The sequence below is a fragment of the Lissotriton helveticus genome, chromosome 11 (genome assembly GCF_964261635.1).
Source record: "Lissotriton helveticus chromosome 11, aLisHel1.1, whole genome shotgun sequence".
NCBI lineage: Eukaryota > Metazoa > Chordata > Amphibia > Caudata > Salamandridae > Lissotriton > Lissotriton helveticus.
In genome coordinates this window covers 624166411-624187503 of record NC_136072.1, presented here as the reverse complement: position 1 = coordinate 624187503, position 21093 = coordinate 624166411, and the positions used below count along the sequence as shown (strand labels likewise).

The 21093-nt window shown below is 41.7% G+C and overlaps 1 protein-coding gene across 2 annotated transcripts in view; it reads left to right on the top strand.

The window, feature by feature from the left end:
- Positions 1-21093, top strand: part of PARL (presenilin associated rhomboid like) — a 129229-nt gene that overhangs the window by 94029 nt on the left and 14107 nt on the right. For both annotated transcript variants that reach the window (XM_078666444.1, XM_078666443.1), the window contains exons 6-9: positions 967-1116; positions 6736-6806; positions 13981-14082; positions 16499-16596. In XM_078666444.1, coding sequence (XP_078522570.1) covers positions 967-1116; positions 6736-6806; positions 13981-14082; positions 16499-16596 — 421 coding nt within the window. The remainder of the gene's footprint in view (positions 1-966; positions 1117-6735; positions 6807-13980; positions 14083-16498; positions 16597-21093) is intronic.

Genomic DNA, 21093 nt, shown 5'->3' with positions numbered 1-21093 from the left:
GGCAGAGTCTGCAGCATTGTAGAAGGTGATGGTAACAGAATCCAGGTATTGGGATAAAGTTACACCCGCTACAAAGTATTTCCCATGCAAAGAATATCAGTTGTATCTGGGATCAGTTGATCTGAAGGTGCTTAGTTTTGCAACGGTGCTGCTACTAAAGTATTGTCTTAGTCATGTATTGTCTACTTTCACCATGACTTCAGTATCATATTTTGGTGTCATGTGGCTGGCACTGGTTTGAGAAAGCGAAGGTTGCATTTTTGTGAGTAGTAGAAAAGGTAATTGCTTATAGGGTCTTTCCTCTTTGTGCCTTGTGTTCTAAATGTTTTAAAAGGCTGATTATGCCTCTAAAGATATTTCATTGCAGAAGTTGAGGGTTCTGTGGGATGTAGTACCTAGAGAAGAAGGCAAGGTGATGGCTGACTTAGTCCTTTTTTGGGCGTTCCTGGCCTGACTGCAGAGGCCAGTCATTACTAACATGACATCCCATATTGGCATTAAGTAGCTGGATTTCTATAGAATATTGTTTTCCCTTTGGTAGTTAAAGTGGTTTCTACTACTTCTAGTAGTGGAATCGGTCACCTCAATACAGTTATTTCCTAGCTTCAACAGACTAGCAGTTGTTTATTGTAAATAGGAATAGATGCAGGGACACTAATTTTCCTGGGTGTGGGAGAGATGGCTTCTGCTTTTGGGGTACCTCCTATGGAACCAAATTCAGTACTTGTTGAGATTGATAACCATGTCCAATCCAGATGACTCCACTCAACACACTACTCACCATGTCCTCCAAAATTGTTAAACAAGGGATGTTTTGGAGATTAAACATGTCATACACGTTGCTTCTTCAGTTCATTCTGGGAGTTCAAATTCTAGATTAATTTACATGCTAACTTTGATTACCTCCTATTCTGGCTAAGGCCTTACAATATCATGTAAGTTAATTTTTTGTTTTCTGTCTTGTAGAAACTCTTTGCCTACCAATGATTCTGTCAACATTCAGTCATTTCTCCCTGTTTCACATGGGAGCGAATATGTATGTTTTGTGGAGTTTTTCTTCAAGTATAGTATCCATATTGGGAAGTGAGCAGTTCATGGCGGTTTATTTGTCAGCAGGTAAAAAAGCTTTTAAATTTTTTTTTCTATGCATGTAGCGTGCATAATATACATTTGTAATGTCATTGTATCATATTAAATGTGTGTATGTGTGGCACAGTATTGTTCTCATTGGGTTTTAAAATTGGTAATGTTGACAAAGCGCTTCATGACTCTTACCAGAACTTGAAGATATTAAGTAATCTATTTCTGTTTAAGGCATCATACTTATTTATTTCTAAATAGTTTTCTTCGCATTACATTTTCATACTGATTAACATGAACGTTTGTTTTGCATTCATTCCCCGGCAAGAGAATGTCATCTACTGCAGAACATCCATTGACTTCTGCTTTACTGTGGTAAAACGTAGACCAGGATTAGTTTCGAAAACATTTATTACTTTCTCTTTAGGAAGTTTGAACCTTCTTTAGAGATTTTTTTAATTTTTTTATTGTCATACCTTTTCAGAGCAATATAAAGTTAGAGAAATTGAGAGAAGCAGGACCACAATATATACAAGTGAATAAAATACGTTTGTGATAACAACAATGATAACTAAATGTATGTGGGAATTAAAAAAATGCAAATCCAATTTGAAACAGCCATGCAGCCTCATAGATTTGAAGAGGCTTGCTATGCTTTCCATTCAGTATTGCCTCTACGCCTGTTATGACAACAAATGGATAATATTTTTTAAAGTAATTGTAATGCGCATAAATCCTGATTCCAGGGGTAGATAGATGTGCCAAGCTGATCAGTTTACACTTTTTCCATAGTTAGTCTAGCCATTGCTAAATGACAGGATCAAAAGGTTGGAGATTTATAGAAATCTTGAAATCCCACCCCAAAATATTATAGCTCTTAATTTAGGCCAAGCGTTCCTTATGAATGTTGATAGTTGTCTGAAAAACCTACTTCCAGAAAGTATTCAGTAAATTACAGGTAACCTGCATATGGAGAATAGTTGCCCGCTTGCTTACATTCAGGGCAAGCCAGCTGTTCTGTTCCAAAGTACAATATTTGACCATTCTCTCAGGAAATGCATATATTCTGTAGCTGGATGTTAGCCGGTTTCAAGTGCTGACACAGATTGCAGAGATAAAGAAATGGTGTTTGAAGTTGCTGGCTCCCTGGGTTCCTCTGACCACCTCTCACGGAGTAGTTTCAAGTGATCTTCTTAAAACCGAATCAGATTTCATCAGCATACGGAGATGCATTACAAAGGGCAAAGAAGCATAACTGTTGTATTCTCCATCAGCAAGTGATCCTGATTCCTCCTAATGAAGGACACCAGATGAAGATATTTGAAAAGAGTTGTGCTTGGGGAACAAGAAACTAGATTGCAGATCTTCAAAAGTGGTGAGTCTGTGGCTGTCTTAGAGTCCAGATGGCATCCCGATCTTATTTTGGGAGACTTACTTTAAAACGTGTGCTGTTACTATTTGTCTGTCCTCTTACTTTGATTTCTTTCCTTTATTATACTCCGGAAAACATCAGGTTTTTTCTGTTGCGTTTTCTTTTCCGTATTGTTGAAGTAGCTAATGGAGAGCTTGATCGCTGCAGGTGCAAGGGAATTTGTCTGAAGTGAATGACACATATACCTGCACCTTCTGCCTGGAAGAGTGGTCTAAAGCTGAAACCAGATTAGTTTGGATAGGGACTGGATAGAACCTGAAAGCTGGAGAGGGTGGGCATCTGAAGGATAAGCACGAAATAGTTAATTCATAAACAGGACAGCAGAAGCTAAAACTAAGGTGAAGCAACATACACCTCACTAAAGGGAGAATAACATAAGCAAAAGGTAAGTATCAGCCACAGTAACTGTTGACTAACTACCATGAAACATTGTTTGTATACTTTGTTGAAAATGATTTCTCTGTAACCAAAACATGTCGCAAAATGGCATCTAGAAGTTATTTTGACAAGAGTCTTGAGAGACATCCAGCAGCTTATAGGGAAGAAATGAGTCTCTGTAATGGAGGCACCAAGCTTTGTAATTTTGCAGCACCATCAGCTTATATCTAAATAAGGTTCTTAAAACAAGTACAATTGAGGACCACGGGTTTGCAGCAAGTTGAACAGGATGCAGAGGTTAGGTTTAAGCATATTTTTGGCCCGTGATTAAAAGTTTGATATTACTGGTGGGGCACAAACTCTACACGCTTAAATACTGTTACTGCGCTGTAGCTGTCTGCTACTTTGGTGCAATTACGAGGCAAACTTCTCAAAATTGGGGATATCTTTGTGAACAGTGAGTTTCGCTGTGGTCTTATGCATTGTATTCCCTTTTCCAGAGGTTTTACAGGCGAGTTTCATGGGATTATATAGCTGGCAACTCATCAGTGGTATGCAGAGCCTAAGTAGGAATGACAAATCTTGCAAGTTGTTTGTCCTCTCCTGTCCTTGTTGGTGTGGTTCCTTTTGTGAGATCTTGTTTTTGGCGAATTCAGTGGTCATATTTAAATACTGATCGGTATTAATTGGATAGCACATCATGCATCCATGATAAAAAAAAAATGTGTTTAAAAAAAATAACTTGCAGAGCACACACCAGAAACAGAACTTTAATTTGTCTTTGATTTTAAATAGGTTTTATCATCCAACTAACTCAAGAGTGAAAGCTGAGACGCCTATAATTTGATTAGAGCCACATGGTACCTTACTCCCTCTGTCTCTCTTACAATGGGTACACCAGTCACTGATCACAGAACCAGCATCCATGAGCATTCAAGCAGAGTAAATTGAGAAATGTGGCAAGTCATGATAGTGTTTGCCCTGACTGTCTCCCACTCTTCTTTTTCCTGGTAGTTCAGCGTGGCTTGGGCCGGTTGTTCTGCATTGTGGTAGCACACTTGATCAATGATGTCTGTGGTGCATTATCATATTACAAAAATTATTCAACACCATAGCATTGGCAAAATATATGTCCACAATAGACCTGAAGGATGTACATTTTCACATCCCATAAACACAAGAAGTATCCACACTTCGCATTTTCTTTTTCCTTCCTCTTTTTTTGCTTAACTAAGGTTAAAATAGTGTCTTTCTTAACTTACATGTAATGTATTCCTTTCCCTTTTACCACTGTAGTTTTTATTATGACCCTCTCCCTTGCTTTTGAATACAGTTAAATGTGAAACCATTGTTTTTAAGTTTATAAAACACTTTGGATAATAATAGACCGTAATATCTGTGTTTGTAACAAAACGTTTGGCGCAGAAAATAACTTGTAGAACTTTGAAAAGAGATAAGTCTGATCCCAATAGGAAACTGCAGAAGGATCTGCATTCGCCGCATGATGGTGCTCCTCATTAAATGAGTCTCCAACATTAACATGTCCAGTCTATGACCCTATTAATGGTTGGTGGGGGATGATTATATGAGTGAGATTTGGGGCTTTTTTTCTCTTGAGTCCCACTGTGGGGTTTGCCTACTGGTTCTCCATTTTAAATCCATGAAGGGAGTCATAACTTGTCCCCCTAACTCCACCCGAGTATGTGCTGTGTGTATGTGGATACATGCGACTGGCTTGCAACCAACATTTCTTGGAAGGATCTTTTGTGTTCCGGAGTAAAGTACAGACCAGTACATACCAGTTCCAGCAGGTATCCGTATGATCTGAGGCTGAGTGCAACAATGTGACAGACTTTACCCGGATAGTTTGGCCAAGTGACACATACATCATAGAAAGCCCACAGCAGAAACGGACTATGTGGAAGTGTTAAGGTGTAAGTTTCTCTCCCAAATGGTCACATTGTGATGTTGCTTCATGATAGATAAATGCACTCTGTATGGATTGCATCCTCCTAAAGGTTTGGGCGTTATTGTTGTCACCAAGACTGCATACATGAGCTCATTTTGGCTACCCATTATTCACCGTTTGCCTCACTGAAGGTCTGCACATCTATGAGTAGAAAGGAGAGAGGCCAGAAACCGAATACAAGATGGTCTTCCTTTCAGGAGTTATGGCCACATCAATAGGACTGTGGAAAAGATTCAAGCTGCAGAGCCATGCTGAAAAGGTGATAGAATGATAAGCTATGTGTGTTTAGAACCTTCCTTTAGTGTCTAGAACTTCTGATGCTATGTGACCCTGCTGCAGTAAGTTGCTTAGTTGATGACCAAGACAGGAGATGGCCCAGCCCAACCGATGTTCCAGTTTCAAGAAGCCCACTCGTTGAAGCACTGCAGGTGTGAGGCCAGTCGGTGGCTCTGAGTGAGGCACCTTTTGCAGGTGCCGCCTCCCCACCACACCTCTGTCAGTCCCGGCATCCGTCAGCTTGTGTCTAGAGTGTGCATTTACACAGTGCATCCCTGTGAAAGCCAGCATGTGTGGTTGCCTAAAACCTTTGTGAGTACCTGCACTCCTCCAGTCGTGCAGCCATGTTTGACACTTCATGTGGCATCCTGTGTGGTAGCCCATAAACCCCTGGAGTCCCTTGCTACCAAACCAGAAGGTGATCATGTAAGTTGGTGTTTCCAAAATGATGACCCTTGGCAGCACAGAGATGGTTTCTCCCCTGCACTTCACCAACAATCACGGAGGCCAGAGTGATTCTGTCTTTAGCTGCAACTGTGACCTGCCTTCACTCCCTTTTCGTTAAGAGCATGAACGCTGGCACTGCTGCACATCGACTGACACTGCCCGGCCTGCCCTCTGCTGCTGAGCCACTGTGTGCGCTTTCCCCATCTCTATATAGCTGTTGGGCATTGATGGCCACAGAGTCTTTGAACTGCCCCAAACTCCTGGTAGCTCTTGACTCCTGTAACGTATTATGCTTATTGATGATATCTACTGTTTGTTTAGAGACTGCAGACCGTGTTCCTGGTAAAACTTGTATAATCGTCATCCCGTTTTCCAGTGCATATCTTTCCATCCCCTATGCTTAATGTAGAAGGTGGTAGAACTGTAGGTACTGTGAGAACCTCAAATATGTTGATGCTGTTGAACCGCATGTTACTGTGCTTGTTTGCTTAAAACCATAACCGCTATGTCCTTTTTATATATAAATAAAAGTTTGGTCAGTCTATTTATTGTGACTGATACTTGCACTGTCTGATCTAGACGTTCTTATCCGACACTGGCCTCCAAGAATAAGCTTAGTATATCCGACCTTACTTCCTCGTGGAAAGTAAAAAGCTTAAGAGGAAGCCCCCTGTCATTTTAGTGAGCTTGCATTAGTGTTTACTTACTGCATTTCTGGCAACAGTGGCAATACTTCCAGCAAGGATTGTATTGCTACCCATGACATGCCCAGGGTCTGGAGAACAGGCCTGCCATGATGATAAATCATTATAAATCGCAAGTTTTCAGCTGTGCTAACTAATTGTGACTTGATTGTGTATGAATTTGCAATGATTGTAGGAGATAAAAACCTAAGCCAAGTTTAAATTAAACTATTTTTGTAAATATTACTAATACATCCCTGTTTGAGACCTAAATGGCGTACTGGTGTCCTTCCATTTTTTGTGACCAGTCGTTCTTTGCTACTTAAAAAAAAAATGTTGATGTGCAGCATGTGCAGTTTTTATTGATATAAACATGGGTATATCGATTAGCCGCATCTGTAGCTAAAAATATACAATCAGTGAAGAAATTAATGTTTTAATTTTATAATGTAGATCTTCTTTTATTGTAGGTGTTATCTCAAGTTTTGCCAGCTACGTTGCTAAAACGGCCACAGGACGATTTGGTCCATCACTTGGTGCGGTAAGTATTTCATTCTGTTTGTTTTATTTGACTATTTATTCTTGGTGTCATATTAACACACTTAAATATAGATTTTGGATGAATAAGCGGATATGTGTCCTGTATATTAAATTATAATTTATTTAATACGCTGAAGACTACACAAACACTGTAAATCTGCATTGCATTCATTTCTTTAGTCGGATTATTTTGAGAGCAAATTGGAAGGGAGGGCTTGTTGATGAAATTGGACATGGTGGCACAATGCCTTATCATTCAGTATTCAAGCACAATGACCATATCCCATATCTGTGCACATTTCATTGTGCCTAAATAGGAGGTTACAGCAAAGGTCTTCCAGTCTCAGAGAGTGTACATACAGACAAAGAGACAAGCAGTTTTCTTTACTCAACATGAAGCATGTTCAAATGAGAAGCACTGTACATATCTGTCCTCACCAATGCATTCCAACAAGACAGTCACCGGCAGGTATACCTCAGATCTAGTGCTATTTTAGTCCAGAAGATCTATTGCATATCTGTTGCAGAGTTTGCTATCTCAAACTTTTTTCTTCTGGTCATCTTGACGCCCTTTTGTAGTCAGAACTCCTCCTGACTCTCTACTTACTTGTGGAGTTTCCTTGGCACCTACTCACGGGAACCAGGTATTTTAATTATGCACAACTAATACTAGGAGGAGCTGCATTGGTCTATTTGAGAATGTTGAAAGACAGTATCATTGCTATCTTGTATATCAATAAGCAGATGGTGGATTATTCAGTCCAGTGCTTTTCCTTTTGTTAATGAAAATAGGATCATATTTGTTGGCATTGGTTTTAATGGCAAAGTCAAACTAGTAGTTTGAAAACTGCCTTTCCAGGCTGCAGTGACAGGCTGGGAGCCATTTTGGACTTTGTCACACACAGGGTGGCACAATCCATGCTCCAACCCTGGATGGACATTTCAACTTGCATGCCCTGGGTACCCTTGGTACCATATACTAAGGACTTATAAGTAAGGCAGCTTATGCAATTTGAGGGTAGCCAGTTCAACATTTCGTAATGGGTTAGAACACTGGAACTGAGGTCTGGTTCACAGGCCTCCATGTCATCTGAGTCGAAAAAACAGCAGCATTTGTTCAAAACATTGGGGCGATCATACAAAAAAGGCATTTCCTTATATTGCCCACCTCCAGACGAAAGGTGATGGGCAACTAACTCTTTTCCTGGTAGTTCTCATCATCTAAGTGGAAGAATGTGGAAAGCTATCTGCATTGGCATGGTCAGTTGCAGGTCTGTGTTCCACTCTGAAATCCATACCGGGTAGGGAAATGGACCGTAGTTTGGGGTTCTCTCCTCTAATCTGCATCAGCCACCTGAGAGGTCTTTGGTTAGTCTGAACTGAGTCCTAAAAAAGTAGGGTCTCTGCTACTTCAGGGAATAAACCACAACAAGACACTCCAACGTTGCTCTCTAGGAAGGAGTTGCCTCCTGATAAAGGCAACTGGTTGATCCTGACCCTAGTCATTCAGCTGTGACAACACTACCCCAATCGCATGTTCTGAAGCATCAGATTGGACAACAAACTATTTGTTAAAATCAGGTGCCTGTACGACAGATGCTGGGCACAAAGCTTCCTTTAGGGTGTCTACGACCTTTTGGTGTCAGTCCAAATGATTTCCTGGGCTGTTTCTTAGAGTGGAATGGAATGGAACGGAAGGAATTTAATGGAAGAGCATTTATAGAGGGCATGGCTACCCGGAGGCCTCCCAGCGCTATGTCACGGACACAGGGGGCCATAGGGACTAGGGAAAGAGCAAGGTCTTTAGTTGCTTCCGGAAAGCCATGTGGTCCGAAATTACACGGAGGTGGAGAGGTAGGGAATTTCAGAGTTTGAAGGCATTATATGAGAAAAGTCTGCCACCACTCCTGGATCTCTTGATCTTAGGGATCTCTGCCAGATGTAGATCATCTGATCCAAGGTTCCGACTGGTTTTGTAGGGACGAATCAAAGTGGAGATCGTGGGTGGGCTGAGTCCTTGCCATGCTTTGTGTACCAGGCACAGAGCCTTAAACCTGATCCACTCCTGAACCGGGAGCCAGTGGAGGGTGTGAAGGGCCGGTCTGGCCGACAGCCTGTTGGAGGTTCCCGTCAGCAGTCTTGCTGCGCTGTTTTGAATGGTTTGCAGTTTCCTGACTGCAGAGATGGGAGCACCTAGGTACAGTGCGTTCCCATAGTCCAATCTGGAGAGTATTAGTGATTGGACCAGTACTTTCTTCGCCGCCGGGGAAAGGAGGGGCAGGACCTTTCGTGCCATTCTAAGTAGGCCGTAGCAGAGGGCTGCTGTTTTCCTGGCTTGGGTCCTGAGACTGAGATCCTGGTCCAGCCATACCCCGAGGCTCTTAATTTCTGATTTTGGGGTAGAGGCTGGACCCATGCTAGAGGGCCACATCAGACTGGGATTAAAACTGATAGTGTTACCCAAAATCATAATCTCTGTTTTTCCTCCATTGAGTTTGAGCTGGGAGTCGTCCATCAAGTTTGAGATGTCATTTAGACAGGAGTAGAGGGTATGAATTTCCTGTTCGGGTTGATTGAGCCCGACCACTAGCTGAGTATCATCAGCGTAGGTGACTATACGAATACCATGTGGATCTATTCTGGCTGCTAGCGGGGACATGTAAACATTGAAAAGGGTTGGGCTGAGCGAGGAGCCCTGAGGCACCCCGCACCGGAGGTTTGTAGGTTTGGAGATGGTATTTTCATCAAAACCTGATAGGTTCTTCCCTCTAGAAAAGAGGATAGCCATCGGAGCGCCGTGCCATCCACTCCTATGTTCCTGAGTCGCCCGGTCAGAATTGAGTGATTCACCGTATCGAAAGCGGCGCTCAGGTCAAGGAGTAGAATGGCCGCCGGACCTCCCGAGTCCAGGATTTTCCTGCTCTCCTCTACCACTGCCAGTAGAGCCGTTTTGGTACTTTGGCGTGGTCGGAAACCGGTTTGGGAGGGATGGGAGGGAGAGGTTAGATCTGTCAAAAGTAACACTATTTTACCATAAACTTTGACACATTTTCTGTAATACCCAGTCAGACCAAGAAAGGCTTTGCATTGGGTCTGTGTCGTAAGAGCTTTCTATGCCAGAATTGTCTATTTATATCCCTGGTCCTCTCTGAACCCTTTCCATTCAACTGGCATACATTATTTGCCATGGGTATTAGTTGATCTAAATTTCAAAGATGAGGAAACATGATAGCAAGTTTCCTGATCCTTGTTCTAATATAAGAATGCATAATTTATATATAAAGTAGTTTAATCGTTTTTTTTCCCATTTAGTGCTTTTTCGTGTAGGCGTATGTTTCCATTTAGTCTGTGTACTGAGTTGAGTACTTGGTGTAAATTGATGAATATTTGTATGTGGTAGGCTCAGGTTTCATTGGGACTGGAAATAGCATTTATTCACCTATAGCGTTTTTCATGCAAATTGAAGAATAAACATTTGTTTTTAAATCTGCGGGCATTTTTTAGATTTCTTGGGACTTTTTCACCTTAGAAATTGATAATTCATATCTATTGTTCCCCATATTGGAATTTGGACATGTTGGTCTTATTCTACCCCAAAGGTTATCTCTTTACTTTTAAATTTGTTGTGCTGTTTTAGTAAGTTTTTCTAACATGTATGCACTGCTTAAATACTTTACATTGTACCTTTCTATTCAGCTTGACTGCTTTGTGTCTCATCACCAGGAATTGAACACAGGTGTATTTTATGTAATTTGTGTGATAACTAGTGGGTGGTAGCCATATTCTTTGAGGTGGACACTTGTGCACTCCAAATAATAACCCACTTTCGTACAGCTATGCTTTCATCAAGTAAGTTGTTTTGTAGGAGCAGTTATCGCTCGGCCTGGCAATAAGGCACTAGTATGAAGATTTAGGTGCCATTATTTTAGACTGAGGTCAGTGGAGAAGGAATTACTGTGCAGTGTACAGTCTTTAATGCATAAATCATTTGGTAAGGTCAGTATTCATGTGGCAGTTTAAATAGTATTTTCTTTTGACATTATATTCACAGCCCTGTTTTTCGTTTTGCGAATCGGCTTTTGCTTCAGTCGACTTTCTGCCACTTAAGGGTGCTGGTTAGAGAAACAAGTAACCTGTATCTGCAGAGCCTTTGTGTGCTTGAAGGTGCTTGGCCATGACCCCTTGTGATCAATGAAACAGTTGTTTCTCCCCTTCCACAGATTAGGATTGGCCAGATAAAATAATAGAGGAAAGCAGAGACTAACTAGAGAGCTACAAGGTGAAACCACTTTTGTCCAAAGCACTACTTTTTGCAACGCCTAGACCGAAACAATGTCACCTAAACATTTAGAATGACCCAAGTAGAGAGAACTCTTGATTAGATTCCCCAGCTTTGTGACAATAAAATTAGTACAAGATGGCAGATCCATCACATATTATAGGAATTGGTAGCAGATAACTCTTGGGATGAAGCGATCATGCAGTCACGCCACTACCTACCATCTGCCTCCATGTACAGTAGTAAACAAATGTGCAATCACGATGTACATGGCAGTCCGACTGCTAAGACTGATTGTGCTACACATGTATATGCACACACATATGGTATCCATATAACTGCCGGTATTTAGACATGCCACAAGAGATAAAGGTGAAGCTGCAGAAAAACAGTCGTATCAGAACAGCGATGTGCGCGCCGATGGTGTAGCTCCCGGGTCACCGAACACGGTGACCCGGGAGCTACAGCATCGGCGCGCACATCGCTGTTCTGATCGCAAGAATTATAAAAAGGGATTGATAGCGAACATCTCTCTACCCTTCCCTCCGTTTCAATTTACCGACTTGGATGGTAGATTGGGGTTATCCGCTCTACTACTGGTTATTTGAAAAAGCTCCTGGGATCTCTGTCAGATTACACATCTACGGCAGTGTTCGTCTTTACTTCTATATTTTCACTTGAACTGGTCAAGGGCCCCACCGGGTCGGAAGTATCACCGGCAGAGCGACCTTCGGCGTATACGCAGTCATTTTGAGCCCTGAAGATTCGCGTAAGCGATGAAACACGTGTCGGCTGGCTGCTAAGTACATGAAAATTAAAGAATGGAAGACTACTTATTGTATTTTGGATACAACTGTTTTTCTGCAGCTTCACCTTTATCTCTTGTTGCATGTCTAAATACCGACAGTTATATGGATACCATATGTGTGTGCATAGGGTTTGCTTTTCCTTGAATCCATGTGTTTTACCAGCTTGCTGGTTTAACCTATCGAGTGGTTATTGGGTTTTTCCACTCACCTTGTTGTACCACCCAATTGTTCTTTTATGCATCTATTATTGGCAGTGCGCCCATTGCTCCGCTGACACTAAAAACCTGTCTGCAATAACTCATGGGCTACACATGTTCCCAGAAGTCTCATAGGAAGTTTGGTTCTGGGACCAAGAAGAAGAGAGAGATTCCTGGGACATGATTGCTTCTAAGACTCCTCTTGGTCTGGATCCACCTGCCATGCAGATGTGTGTGGTTTCAGTTGTCGAACGTTGGCTACAGGCCATCCTATTACAGCTCTTTATATGCATCTTTTCCTGCAGTTGACTTCTATATTCTGGCCACTCCTTTTCTTTTCTTCTCATCCCTCTGCACTCATTCTCTTTGTGTTGGCCTTCTGCAGATATAGAATAGGAGGTTTCATTATTCTTCCTGTCCTCTGCCCCGCTTCTCTTCCTTGGGCAGGGATGGCAGAGGTCGGTGCTGTCCATAAGTAAGCACCCATCCTGATATGCTATCCTGCACGTGCCTGTATGATTTATTTAGAAGTGAATTTCGAGTTTCCAGCCGTGTGCTTTCTAATCTGTCACCCTCACTGACTCAACGGTGTACAGATATTTATTTTAGTCGCATTCATGACTTCCGGCTGCTGCCGAGAGAGTGTCCCTGTTTTAATTCCTATACTAACAGTCTTCATTTTCTGATCAGCTGGCCCATGCTCCATATGGCCCTGACCAGTGGTGGCAGGGGTAGTAGAGAATACGTCTAGTTTACCAGACGGCCAGTAGGTTTAGGCAAATGTTATGTTATGTTATGTTGGGTTGGGTTGGGTTGATATGGGCCATTAACATGGTTCACCTAGCCCCTGCTCAGCTGCCCTTCCAAAGTGAGACCTCTTGGGAAATTGGGACTTTCTAACAAGTGACTGACCCATCAAAGGCCCCAAGGTTGCTAAAAGGCTCCTGCTACTTGTTGGTAAATGTCTCTTTCCTGTTGAGTCATTACCCACGCCTTAGTGGTACACTGGCCTTTGGCAAAACAGGAAGCTATTTGACATGTGACTGACTGCTCTATCCAACGCCACCTAGTAGGAAATCTATGTCATGTGGATGACTCGGTACCAGCACAACCTAGTAGTCACTTGTTACCGTTTGTTAAATTCTTAACTGCTTCCCTATTTCTACCAGCCTCCTTGACACTAAGGTGTGGCAGTCTTTGTGTGGTGTTCTTTACAACCCATTGTAATGCGGCTATTGAAATCACTTTGTCTCCGGCAAAACTACAGCATACTGGCCAAACATACAAAATGTTCTACTCATGCCAGTGGGTAACCAGCAATTGTTAAGCCAATGTGTCTGCCGTTAACGTGCTAATACACGTAAAGGGAGGTATAGAGAAATGCCAGTTTCATGTGTTTTCATATACATGTCTGACCTGTTGAGCTTGACAGTGTTTGTTCAATGCACTTTCTGTTAAAGTTTGCCTGACGCAACCATCAGTCACCACATATTGATTTCAGTGTCACCCCATGAACAGTGACTGTTCAGGAAAAGATATTTATTGATTCAGCTGGGACAGCAGAGTGACAAACTACTTTTAATGCCTATGTATAGGACTGACCAATCCCATTCCTTTAGTTCTGCGCACTGTTTTACTAACTGCTTTCGCCAATTGAACAGAATTATATCAATAGATAGTTAAATGTTAGACCTTTTGTGCTTTGTAGATTTTTCTCCTGGATGTGGTCCACTGGGAATGTGATAGGGAGTCAGAGGACTTGGAGATACCTTTTTAAATGCTTTGATTACTGTATGAACACTGTCACTATGATGAAACCAACATGCGGTAAAACAGATAAATATATATGAATATATACATATGATTGTTAATATGCTTTCTCTTTTTCAGTCAGGGGCCATTATGACTGTCCTTGCAGCAGTATGTACAAAGATGCCAGAAGCGAAACTAGCAATAATTCTTCTTCCTATGTTCACGTTTACAGCTGGAAGTGTGAGTTCTCGATTGGATTACTCTGTTTAATGTTTCGAAATGCAACAAATATGTCTTAAATGAACATGACAGACTAATCTACTGAGGACAGACAGCAGTTAGTCCTGGTGTCTGTACTTAGCCTATTTAGAAATTACGTCTCCAGTTTTTTCTTTAAGTTTATACAAAATTATGCCTTTTGTCTGTTCAAAAATGTTTAGGGTCTGCTTACCGCGCTATGTACACCATCCAGCTAGGAGGTAAAAAGAGTAAATCCTTTTAGTTTATTGTTTGCTTATTTCTATGCTCTACTGAGAACTTTGCCGTATGACAAAATTAGCATTGATTGTCATACGCATCTTAATCTGTGCTGCAAAAAAGCATCTCTGAACTATTCTTCATGAAGCCATTTTATAATCCTTCTGTAGGGTTTTTCCATTGACTTTGATCAGACATGTTTGGAAATTTCATACAAGCCCAGGTACAACATTGTGTGTGTGTTTGCATACACATATATATTCTCTCCTTCTTCCTCTCTCTCTGTCTTGCCCCCAAGGAAAAAGAAAACACTGTCGCTCTGACATCTGGGGGGGGGGGGTGCTATCTTGCTCTGCTAGTTGCCTTGTCAGTACTAAAAAAAGGCAGTCTTGCTTCAAAGACTATAAAGACATTTTGCAGCATGAGCATAGGGCTAAGAAAACCCCCAGGTGCTGGGTATAATGCCCCCTAGGTCGACACCACAACCCCCAGTCTTTCTCACAGTCCTGTCTGTGATCAGCTATAATTATTATGTTGATCCTGGATGGAGGTTTTTACTTCTTTGGAAACTAAGATTTCCTAAGCGCTTAATCATTGTGTTTTTTTACCAGAGCATCACAGGTATCCGTAAGAGTCCTGTGTTGTGTAATGTTAAAGCACTGGAAAGAAAATATAATGTATTCTCTCCAGATATTAATTTGCATGGGGGGGATCTTTGTATACCTGTACTCTAATGTTTTCAGATGTCAAAAGAGTATAGTGTAATGGATACTTCTAACAGCAGAATCCTCACCTTGTGAATACCACCAGGCTCCAGACTGGATCCAGAGAATTTTCTCAGTAATTCCTTTGTGTGCTGATATGTGGCATTGTGGAGCTCCACATCTTCATCCTGCCCCTGAAGCGACATTGAGGCCACATATAACTGACACCCTTGCATGCTGATGTCGGTTCCTTTCTTTCCGCGCCCCCAACGCGCATCGGGAGCTTGCTCCCTTGCTTTCTGTCACTGAGAGGAACATTGCTCTAAATCTTTTCATAGTGAGCAAGGGATATGTCTCCTAAAACTTTTGAATTCAAATCCTGCAAGGACTGTCACATACAGGTCATTGTGACAGATCTTCAGCAAGTTTGTATCTACTCTCTGGTTTCCTCACACAACCCGAAGTGAATGCGACAACTGCGTCAGGATGAACGTGATGGCCACCTGCAACTGCAAGGCGAAGCTGTAATGTAGCAGAACACTGCTGGAAGGTGCTTAAGGGCCAATATCATTCAAAGTCGAGGATGCAGATGCATTTGTGCTCACTGGGTTGTTCTTGAGAGACATCCTCTTCCCATTCCAAGTCATCAGGCAAGTCAAAGTCCAAGAAGAAGCACAAGAAGTAAAAACATGACTCGCCTTCCTCACGCCACTCTCGTCAAGAGAAGTTGCATGGATGCCAGAGTGCCACCTGATCTTGGTCGTCATCCCCTACAGCAGAGCAACTTCCTCAACTGGTTGCTACTCTGCCTTAATTGTAGGGCCTTTGACAATACTGCAGAAGGTCGAAGCTTTTAAAGAGGGCATATTGCATTATTTAGTCACCCTACCTGTTCTGTCTGACACGCCTCAGGCCCCCATGGGACAGAGGAGGCCTCCAGTCAGATTACTACCAGCAGATCTTCCGAGATGCCTCCTGAGCCTCTTAACCCTGCTACAGGGTCCGTCCGACTCCAGGGCTATGCAGCGCTGAGATCTTTGCTGGTCCCCATGTGTTGACACCACTACTGAAGCCACAGCCCCTTTGGGAAGAACCAACTGTCCTCCCGACTCTAAAAATGAATCGACCTCGACCGAACTTGCAGCAAACTAACTGGGGATGAATTGTAAATTCTTACATGAAGTGTATAGTTTATCTGATTCAAATCAGATTCAAGTTGCTGAATAATTACTACCAATTTTGAAAAACTGAAGTACCATTCCGAAACAACACTTGTATCACTATCTGAATAACTAGTGTGCATTCTGCAGATTTAGTATTTCAGGTGTAACAAAAGACTGCATCGGTCAAACACAATTTACAATTGTAATCTTTTTGTTTCTGGCCCTATCCGAAAAGAAATGTAAACTATTATGGAATATCTCATCAAAATCTTAGTGTGTTGGGGCTGATTTTGGTATTCTGTTTCATTTCAGGCGTTGAAGGCTATCATGGCACTGGATACCGCAGGTTTAATTCTTGGTTGGAGGTTATTTGATCATGCAGCACATCTTGGTGGAGCTATTTTTGGAATGTAAGTGCGATTTTATTTTGTTAGAAATATAGTAAATAGGCACTGTTCTATAAATCTTATTTACATCATGAGCATTAGTATTTTCTGTTTGACTTGTTATTTGCTTGGAAATTATGAATTTAAATACTAGTGATAATAATCCACAATCTTAAAAATATGCATGTGCCCATAAAATGTGTGGGTCCTTTGTCACAATGAATCTAAGAATGCAGCATACTAACCCCACCAAGTGCTAATGAATAGTTTTAACTGCAGATTCCTCACCTTTAGAATACTCTAAGGAGCCAGACTTGATGTGGTGACGTTTTCCAGTTATGCCAGTACATGGCGCCTTGAGGCTCCACAGTGACTCTGTACCGCCTTACAAGTGACTGAGCAGAGTTGCGTATAAGCTGAAAAGTAACATCAGTTTCTTTGTGTGCGTGCCCTTAAGCACATATTCAGAGCTCCACTAACAAGTTGACAGTCTTCCAATGATTTCAGAATCTCTCAATGACGGTGTGCAAGGGAAAATGTCCAGTCTAAAAATGCAGGATTCAAACCGTGCCAAGGCTGCAGGAGGCAGATGTCTGATGTACAGCAGTGCAACACTTTTTTGTGGTGCTTGGGCTCCTGTCACAAGTTTGTTGTGTGATAAGTGTGCCCTGATGCACTCAAAAGTAATCCAGGAACTGAAGGTAAAGCTGTACTCCTCTAGACATAAAAAGAGGTAGTGGTTGATGCACAAATTCTACTCCGAGTCACAGGCCTGCTTGCTGTCTCTGTCACAAGACTATTCCTGTGAAAAGCCTTGCTCAAGGACGAAGTCTTCCATAAGTCCAAATCAAAGATGCGCCACAGGTGGAAAAAAAGCTAAGCGGGACTCAGTGCCATCCTGCCACTCGAAGACTGGTAAGAAGACCCAAGAGTGTCAAGCTATACATCTAAACCCTCCGGCGCTATCCAATCCATCAATTAAAATCTTTATTTGGTTGAAAATGTAACCATACAAGAAACAATATAATGAAACATAATGCAGTACATTTGATAAGGCCCCAGCAAACGGATACATTAGTGAAAAACAGATATCAATTTAGAATGACCCTACAAATCAGTTGCTCAGCATACTAAATATCTCATTTTAAGAATATTTAAAAGAATATAATTATAAGGTGCAATCTTATTGTGATAAAGGACAGTGCAGTGACTAAAGGTACACAACATAACCCTACAGACCAAGTCAGAGATCCTCAACTTAATTGAAAAAAAATATGCAGATCTGCACTGCTAAAGACCAGCATGCTTTAGAATGGGAAACAGTCGCTCTCTTAGAACTGTATAGAATTTTCAAAATAGCTTGAAATTAATTGGGCAACGCGGTGAACAAGCATACTATGTGCTTATCAAAATATTGACCTGGTGTCGGAAACTAATCCAGGTAGTGTAAAGACTGAAGCCTGATTCGTATCAAAAGATATCTGTGTTGTAAGTATGTTACCCAAGTAAGGTATGAAACTGTTCCAAATAAAGGTTGAATTAATTGGTAATTTGTAAGAGTTTGCTTCTGACATTCACAGTTGGGTCTAGCATTATTGCAAAAATTATAAAGATGAACCTTAACACTGCTCTTGCAAGGGAAATGTATTTTGTGTTGCTGACTGAACAACTTGGGCATGTACCATCTGTGGCATATGTCCTTTGTGTATTCCAGTCAAGGAATTTTCAGAATTTTTTTTAGTTTAGGGCATTCCTGCAGAACCAGCCTATCAAGACCAGTTTCATGCTTAGTCCAAATGGACAACCACAGAAGCAATGGGCACAATTTAATATAATCAGTCATATAACCGAATCCTAGTTCAGCATGGCAAACATAAGTCGAAGTAATCAAGTAACCTCCTCAACAATCCATTTTCCAATATCTACAAGTCGGGATATTCCTACACACCCAAAAAACCTGCACTATAAAAGTTGCAATGAATGTGTAGACATTTAAGCTTTCTATACTGCCTTCAGCTCATTTAGCGGTTTGATCCCCAACTTGAAGGCAATACCGAAAAGTCCCTTGGTGCTCCTTGCAAACTCCTAGCTCCTAATCAATCCTAGTGCTTTCCATTTACAAACTTCACTTAAATTAAAAAAATAAATAAAGAAAAGTAGGTACTGATCCAATCTTAGAATTGTTCAAATAGTAACCCTTGTTTTTCAACCTAGTCATGGCCAATGGAGAGACCTAGATCTCGCATAAACGATCAAGTAGCTTTTAAAACCCTACTCGGGTTCTGGCAATGAGCACCACATCGCCGGCCTAGAGTAATACTAGGAAAGGGCAGGAGCCTACTCGAGGCAAGTCGAAATTCAAATCCATAAACACAAAAGGAGAGGATGTGGCGTACGTAACAACTAGAGCTGTCGACATTGGAACTGGGGAATCAGGTTAGAGTCTCGGCTCAGCATCCTGTGATTTTGAGCAAATCACTTAATCTCCCCCTTACCTACAAAAACATGAACTTGTCCTTGTGTAATGTAACTGGTGCTCATGTAAACCGCTCCAATACCTTCGGGTCGAGTTTGCACTATATATAAAATTGCACAAAAAAAGTTACAAATTGCCCAGCTTGGATATGGTATACTTGCTAATCAGTGAGAATAGGTTAAGACATTGTTTGATAGTACAGATGCCCGAACAAAAAACATTCAATATGCATGAAAGATCATGATTAACCTAGGCCCATGTTTCAAGGTGATCTAAGACAACCCTGGTCATAATTTTAGCTGTACTATCAATTAAAGATATGACCAGTAACATTTAGAGTCAGATGTATCCCCCTTCTTAAAAATGAATACAATCGTAGCGTATACCAATATCGTGGAGGGCCTTGCTTAGAAATTGTCTTGAATACATTGGTCAGCAAAGGGGCCCATTGATCAATGTCACCCTTAAATAGATCCACCAGCACCCCATCTGCGCCTGGTGCCTTACCACCAGGGCACCTGTTTAGAGCCACAATCGCATCTAGTAAACAGTAACCATACTTCCGTGGTCCCTATCCATATCCTCCCCCTTGACGTCAGAAAGATCTGTACTGATGGAGGAGACAAAATATAAGTTGGAGAAATGGATCACCCATTTACTAGAGGGAAGCAGGGTGTTGATAACCAATTCTGGGATCCCTGAAAAGAGGGCGATTGACAGCCTTAAAAAAGGCACAGTTGTCTCTGCACAAGCTGGCTGTCAATAGAGATTTGAACGTTCCATTCTAGTAGCCTTTTTTTCTGCGTTCAAGCTCCTTTTTATATATAATCCTGTATTGGCTCACATCATCAGTACTCCTAGATACTGGTTTTAATTCCCTAAGCTTTCATTATATGCCTTGGAACAACGTGATTCAAACTATCTGTTCAACTTTCCCCCCAGCACCCAGGGAAGGGTCAATTGGATTCTCCCTAATGGATCTTTACAGTCTAGCATAGGAACATAAGAGGTGTATCGGATTCCAAAGTGAAGAAGGAAGCAATAATGCAACTGAGGGATACAGACATATTTTCACTACAAGAACCATGCGCCTTTCACTCAACCCCCTGGAATGATTTCACAGTTTACGTATCCCGGCTAGTGAATCAAAGGGAGGGGGGCATGCCTTAGGGAATTTGTTTATGTAAAAAATTAACTGGCAGTAACCACAACAGTACTCCGTAAGGGAAATAGAGACATTATTATTATTATTTTGGTAACCCAAGTCAACAAAGCACACCCGAATATGACACCACCACTCACAATAGGGAGTATCTACCTGCACCCAACCAAGGGCAAAAGGGGGTTAACACTAGCGTCTCTACTCCCAGCATTAAGAAGACTAAAACTATCCCATCCAGAAGCAGTGTGGGTAATTATGGGATATTTTAACGCCAACCTAATGAGCGCAGGGTGAAATGACACACTCCAGGATCTTAGTGATGAAATATGAGCAATACCACCCATTCATAAACCATTCTAAAGGCGCGAAAAGCAGGATAAAGTACTAGGTGATACATTTAATCAACTGAGCCTTCGTATATTAAGTGGCAGGCTTTGCAACAGCTACACCAGCTGCTTACACCCACATCTCGTGCTTTAGGATGGCCACTTTGGATTACATCTGGGTGTATGTAGCCCACTTTCATCACATAGGGAATTTTAAAGTAGTTCCAAGCCTGGCAAGTGACTACGTAATGCTAAAATGTGACATCTTGGCCCTAAGAACTCGACACCCTAAAATGAGGTACATTGGGAGGCAAGGGAATTTGGAACTCATTAAAAGAATAAAGTAGAATACAGATGTCCAAGCAGGATTGGGTGCCCAAGTGGAGTGATTCCTAGAAGAGCTGCCGAGAAGGAATACTGGCCAAAAAATAAATCTAGGCCTATGGGGGATCGCTGGACTACTTTCTGACCAACAGTGATGATTCAGGACAGCACAAGTTCATGACCAACAGAAGCATCCTCAAGGGGCAAATAGCTGTCCTAAAAACAGACTTAAA